The 6,603-nt window shown below is 41.3% G+C and overlaps 1 protein-coding gene across 1 annotated transcript in view; it reads left to right on the top strand.

Moving 5' to 3' along the window:
- Nucleotides 1-4,302: 4,302 nt before the first annotated feature.
- dclk2a (doublecortin-like kinase 2a) overlaps nt 4,303-6,603 on the top strand; it is a gene marked incomplete at both ends in the record, with an annotated part of 41,405 nt that continues 39,104 nt past the window's right edge. Inside the window, one exon of the mRNA XM_079219983.1 lies at nt 4,303-4,708. Coding sequence (XP_079076109.1) covers nt 4,303-4,708 — 406 coding nt within the window. The remainder of the gene's footprint in view (nt 4,709-6,603) is intronic.

Here is a 6,603-nt window from a genome sequence, read left to right as displayed (position 1 = left end):
TGAAACAGTTCACAGCCAAGTGTGAAGTAGCTGAGAATAGAGTCAGCACCCTTCAGGTCTGAGTCCATGATACTGTTGTGTCTTTGGTGCGAGCTCACGCCCCGAGTGATGGAGGTCTCTCAGGGTGCTTGAGTGTAAGATTGAGACTTAAGGAAGAGGAATACTGATATTGATAGCAGCATTGCTGTGTCACCAAAATGCAACTCTTGTAAAGTAGCCGGGGTGGAGCTTTTCATTGCCTCTGAATCTCGACACTGGTACAGCATTCCTCACAAATCACATCTGGTCTTTCTTAAACACTGTCTGCTTTGTTCAAGTTTTGTTTAAGTGTACCATCAACTTTGAAATGTTCAAGTTTCACACACCCATCATTTCATAATATATAGTTAGAACTAATTTGAGTTTCTGGTAGCAAAAAAAAAAATCCTTTAGTGTTCCTTGGTGAACACCAGAGGGCGCTGGAGTATTTTTTTTTCTCTTTCAACTTCATGAGCTCCGCTAGAAAATACTGGGTGCTCTCGGTTTTGAAGTAGGTGAATCCCAAGTGAGTACAAGGTGCTCTTGAAGACAAAATAGTCCACTGTAGACAGAGGGAAGCCTGTGGGTTAAAATGTCTTTATTCGTTGAGGGGCATAACACATTTAAAAAGTACAACAGCAGAATACAGGCCGGTTTTGTCCCACACGGTGTCTTCTCGGGCATGGCTGGAAAAAGGAGTCCAGACATTACTTTGACCGTGACCACATGCAAATGAAACATTTTGGGATTTAGATGCTAATTAGTGCACTTAAATACTTCTCAATAGTTGAACCCTAGTTTTATGTTGCGCTTTCATATTGACCATTGCCCTCTTGTTGTATTTATTCTGATATGCTATGGCTACAGCTATGGCTGTGATGCCTGTGGGATGTGTTAGCAACACACTGACCTCTCTTCAACTGTCCTTCTCCTTGACCTTTGACCCCAACGCCATATCCTCATCTTTACTGAAACATTAGTCAGAAATGATGTGCATGTTGTGAGACAGCGCCTGCCATGAAAATAATGCACTCGCCCACGCTTGCTGCTTGTCGATGTGTATAGAGACAAATTGTTCTCATCTCCAGATTCCGTTTATCTACTTTCTGTCACAAGATGGTCTTTGCTTCTGAGTTATGAGGATCCATGTGGTACTTCAGAAATGCCTCCAGTTTAATGTCGTAGACTTGTTTTATTGTACAATAATTTTGTTTCCTTTACAAATATACAGTGATACATATACATTGTAAAATGCAGAGATTACAGTAATATGTTCACATTTTAAGACATAAGGATCAATTCATATTTGATTTACACAGATGTAAAGTGAGTCAAACATTGTACAATTCTCAAAATAAGTAGCATGTACTGTAGTATATCATATTTATAAGGCATGTGATTTTGGCCCTGAAACCAGCGGGGCTTTGAAACTGATCACACATTTTGCATTGTTTCCTCAAGAGTGGATCATTTAGCTAAGTGATTTTTATACAAATGCCTGAGGAGACTTATTCCCCAAATCCCTCATAAACTGCATTATATTAGTAGCTTACCGAATTACCAGTAGAAACAGTCAGAGAAGGCTTAAGCCTTATCGCCAACCTGATTGTTATTCCTAATTTAGAGAGAGGGGTTCTTAGCACTGAGGGATTTTCTGCTTTGTCACTCTGTACAGGATTTCCCTGTGCCGGGGGAAGCGCATTTCCTATTTGCTTTGTGCTCAGCGACGTCCTCCCTCAAAGGCTGCTTAAACAATACATCCAACACAGCTGGCTTTCAGTTTGAAGAATATCAAAAATGTTGCCGAGACCCATTGGTGATATTTATATAGATTTTAATCAGCGAATCAAAAAAATAACACAATTGACAGATGAGGTCACTTAGATTATAAACTTTCTGTTCAGTGTTAAACCTAATTTCCTTCCTCAAATACACAATATGTGATCATGTATAAACAAGGGTCATCCTACCACCAACATACAAAAATGAATTCCAATGTCTCTCCTACATTAACGCTTATATTTTTCATATTGTTTAGAAACTATTCTCATATTTACAGATCTTCATGCTAGAATGTTTTGTTCTATTGGTGTTTTAAATTCAGTTGTACAAAACGTTGGTTTGTTCATCTATGAGGGAACTCTTCGATGTGACTTGACATATTGATTTTATGGTCAAAAAGTTACTGATTAGCCTTTAAAACTGTATTTTTGTCCCCAATTAGTTCTTAAGAAATGTGACAAAGATAGACTTATTAGTTTCTGTTGCACTAGCTTGAGGAATTAGGCTACTGTAGTTGAAAAGTGGGTTAACCCCTCCCCAGTCAACCCATTACTACTCTTTGCCCTGCTTTATGACAAGCTGCAGGGACAGTGTGGCTCAGGCCCGTGCTGTGCGGCACCAGGTGGTGATGAAGGTAACCCATGTCAGAGCCTGGCAGGGAATGGGGATGAGTTTCAACCAGGAACCCATCAGGTGGGGAGTGAAACTGGCATTGCCCTTTATAATCCAGCCTCACTATTTGGCAGTCGTAGCGAGCCAGGCTTAGCTGCACTCTGCGACACAGACATACTGAATTAATTTCCTCAGACACAAACATAACGGTCTATGTATGGAAATATTGTTCTTTTTTTTACATTGTATTAATACAACATGTGTGACTGTTTTTGCCTGCAGCATATGTATCGATAATAAATCACTAAATCTAGCAAATTGAGTGCAATTCCTATTGTTTTATCACTGTAAAACCGATACTAGCAGAGGGTACAATTGTCTCTAGCTCATGAAAAATGAAACAGTCTACAAAAAAATGCAAAGGAATAAATAAATAAGGAATAACAACTAATTCTTTCTGAATACTTGTAATTTATGAATTGAATGAACAAAAGATCTTTGCAACTGAAGTAACCTATACAATCTCTTAAAGATACAGTGTGCAGGATTTGCCGGTATTTAGTGGTGGGATGGCATGGTTGCAGAAAGACATTATTACATTTATTCACCATTTTTTTCTGAAACAAATGTTAACAGACATCTTTAATCTACTCCCCAAATGCCCTTGTTGGAGCATTATCTGTAAGTATTTTTTTTTCATAAAGCGGTGTGATCGTTGATTCGTGATTGGTTAATTGAATTACTTTTTCTCTGATCAGTTCACTGCTAAAGTTAGCAAATACAAAAAATATATATAATTAAAAGTTATATCTATTTTATAATGTCTTTGTTTTTCACAAATATACTACATGTATTATAATTATGTTTCCCTATTAGCTTATTTTCACGCGATCAGCTGTTAAACTAAACAGACAGAGCAAGCGTAGGTACCAAATCCACGGCCTGTCACTGGTTTTCAGTATAACCCAACATATATTTTAATGTGTGTGAGTGTGTTTAGCGCGCTTTAAAGATGTGCACCTTTTTGCCATCATTATCGTTATCATATTGATACAATACGTTATATAATACAAAATATAAATCAGATAATAACATTTTAGTTGTAAAATAGCTTTGGACTTAAGCATCTGCCAAATGAATACATGTACATGTTCAGTGACAATATAGGCTAATATTGATATTCCTACAATATTCTTTATTGCAACCTACTCCACTCTGTATTTAGCCTGCGGACTATAAAGGTATGTGTCACCTCCAAGAAAAACTTCCAGTTGTATTCTTACAGCCTGGACACATTTAGGTCATCGAGGATGATCGCAAACTTCATTGTTTCCGTCCCGAATATATTATCAGAACAATGGAGAGCATTAGGACCCTGAGGCGGGAAGGACTCCCCCCGTGTCTCCATCCACTAATTTGACAGTTTGAGGGACCGACCCGTCAGAGGAAGGATGTGAGGCGCAGAAGAAGGAGGAGGCTTGTGGTGTGCCGAACTTTTGTAAAAGAATTGCTCCGTTGTTTGAAATCCACCCGGTACCCGGTAGGTCCGATGCTGTGTCTGTCAAACACAGCTGCTCTTCAACCCTAAAATCCAGAGCAGGCGTTTGAGTTAATGCTCCTGCTGCGCTATTCTAGGTAATCAATTCATCGGATCAGTCAGGCCGGGGATTGGTTTTCTTTGGATCTCGATTTTTTTTTTTTCGAGATTATTTTTTTTTTTTCTTGTTTTATGAGCGTTTGGAGTTGTCCCGAGCAACCGGCGGACTTGGAAGTTGAGACTGGAGGCGCACACGTGTGTGTCCGTCTCCTCCCGGGACGCATCGACCCTTCTGCACTCTGGATACAAGTTTTTTTTCTGTTTGGGGTTTTGTTTATAAATAGCAAGGCAACATGTCGCTGAGCAGAAGTATTGAATTTGAACACTTCGAGGAACGAGAGAAACCGCACCGGACACCGAGAACCAACTCTGCCTCCGGTTCCCAGTCCGGCTCCAGAGGCAACGGTCTGGTCCCGAGCCCGGCGCACAGTGCGCACTGTAGTTTCTACCGCACGCGCACTCTGCAGTCCCTCACCACTGAGAAGAAAGCCAAGAAAGTGCGCTTTTATCGCAACGGGGACAGATATTTTAAAGGATTGGTGTACGCCGTGTCTAACGACCGGTGCAGGTCTCTGGATGCTCTGCTCATGGAGCTCACGCGGTCTCTGTCGGACAACGTCAACCTCCCTCAAGGAGTCCGGATGTTATACGCGATGGATGGAGGCAGGAGGATCACCAGTCTTGAGGAGTTGGTAGAAGGTAAGGGTGGTCATGGATGTAACGATCACCTCATGGGACCACAAGTCATTAACGAGGCTCAATACTTGATTATATTGATGGTGCATAAAGTGCATTGATTCAGTATGCAATTGATTATTTTATTTTTAATAAAAGCTGGATGTTGCCTTTAGTGGCTAAATGGCTCAGCCAAATACACACGAATAACCTCAGGCAAGTTATGCCAGAAGTTTTAAAGGTCACTCAGAAGATATTCACATTGTTAAGGGCACCTAATGACGACAGCAATGATTGATGCGGTTCACTGTTAAAGTTAAAGTTATTTTCTGTCAGACAAAATGTTTGAAATCAGTTCTCCCTTGTGGATCATCTACTGTACCTAAATCCAATTATCTCTGGAGGACATCACAGTATAATGGATGCAATACAGAGCTTCCCTTGCATCATTTGCATCATTGACATCTAACTGTTCTGACATGTTTGACCCAGTGCCATGAATGCAGACCGGCAGACCACTCCTCTCAGTGCAAGCTTTAGCTCTGCACAGGCTGCTGCTAATGCACATCAGTGGCCATCGATCTCTGCCTGACTCATTTCCCCGATCTTTAGGATGCATTCTTGAGCTGAGTTTGTGTGGGCATCAAAGTGCAATCCTGCCTGGGAATGAATGTGTGTGTGTGTGTGTGTGTGTGTGTGTGTGTGTGTGTGTGTGTGTGTGTGTGTGTGTGTGTTGTTTGAAGGGTCCATTGGCTGCTCTTTGAAATTGATCTCACTCTTGGGGCTTGACAAATTGAAGTTTCCCTCCCCCATCCAGGATATGTCCATTGCTTGCAGTGTAATAGTGAAGTAATGAAGTTAAATACTGGAAATATATACTGCGTTGTTAAAGTCAGTCACACACTGCAGACACAAATGGAGCACAGTCTTCTCCTAGCCTTTCACTTTCTGCAGTGTATTTTCACCCTAGACAGCGACCTCTCTGTCACAGGTTAATCTTCATGTTCAGCCCTGGTGTGTGTCTGTCTGCACCATGACCTGCTTGTGATCCTCTTTTCACACGAGAGGTTATGGCTCTGCAACACACACACACTCAGGATCCCTGACCTCTTACTGCAGTCATTATTCTCGTATATTGGTCTATTTTCATCTCACATCCTCCTAAAACTTTGGACGTTTCACTAATTTCCTCTGTCCTGTCCCTTGAGTGACCGGGGAGGAGATTTAGGCCAGCGCCTGATCTGAATTCTGTAGCATCACTAGTTTGGCAATTTGAGCAAAAGTTGTTTTGGTGCATTGGATGCGATACAGAGTGTTCTGCCACTGAACCTCTGCACTTTATATGCAGGGGGCACTGCTGCTGAATGAGGATCTGGGGCATACCTAACTAGTTATGTCCAGAGTACTACTGATAGCAATTTATTTGTTTTTAAACTGTCATATGATGCTTAAAGGACGGAGATTATCATTATAAAATACTGCTGTTATCCTGAGTAACCAGGATATTATTTCTGAAAAGTCACATATTTAATGTTATGTCTTTTAGATTTTTTTTTTTGTAATACGCCAAATCAGCCAAATAATCTGCATGCGTTGACAACACGATGAGTAAGTGGAAAGTATTTTTGTGATTTGGGTAAACTCAGATGGGAGATGCACTGCAGGTGGGCCCAGCACCAGCGTCTTATCCTTGTTTACTCACCCGTCTAATGGACAGAGAGAGGGAACATCACTGCACAGCTCAGCAGTCTGCATCCATTGATTGAGGCCTGCTGGGGCTCTTTTGTGTGGAAACCCAATAAGCACCACTCACATATGTGTCCCTGATGGTTGGATGGGATTACTCAGCCACTCGTAGGGTTTTTCCATTGAGTGGTCGAGCCGAGCTTGCAAGGTGCGAGACGAGTGTTGTTCCACTG

The sequence above is a fragment of the Taurulus bubalis genome, assembly GCF_910589615.1.
Source record: "Taurulus bubalis genome assembly, chromosome: 6".
Lineage (NCBI taxonomy): Eukaryota > Metazoa > Chordata > Actinopteri > Perciformes > Cottidae > Taurulus > Taurulus bubalis.
This window is presented reverse-complemented; position numbering and strand designations above follow the sequence as displayed.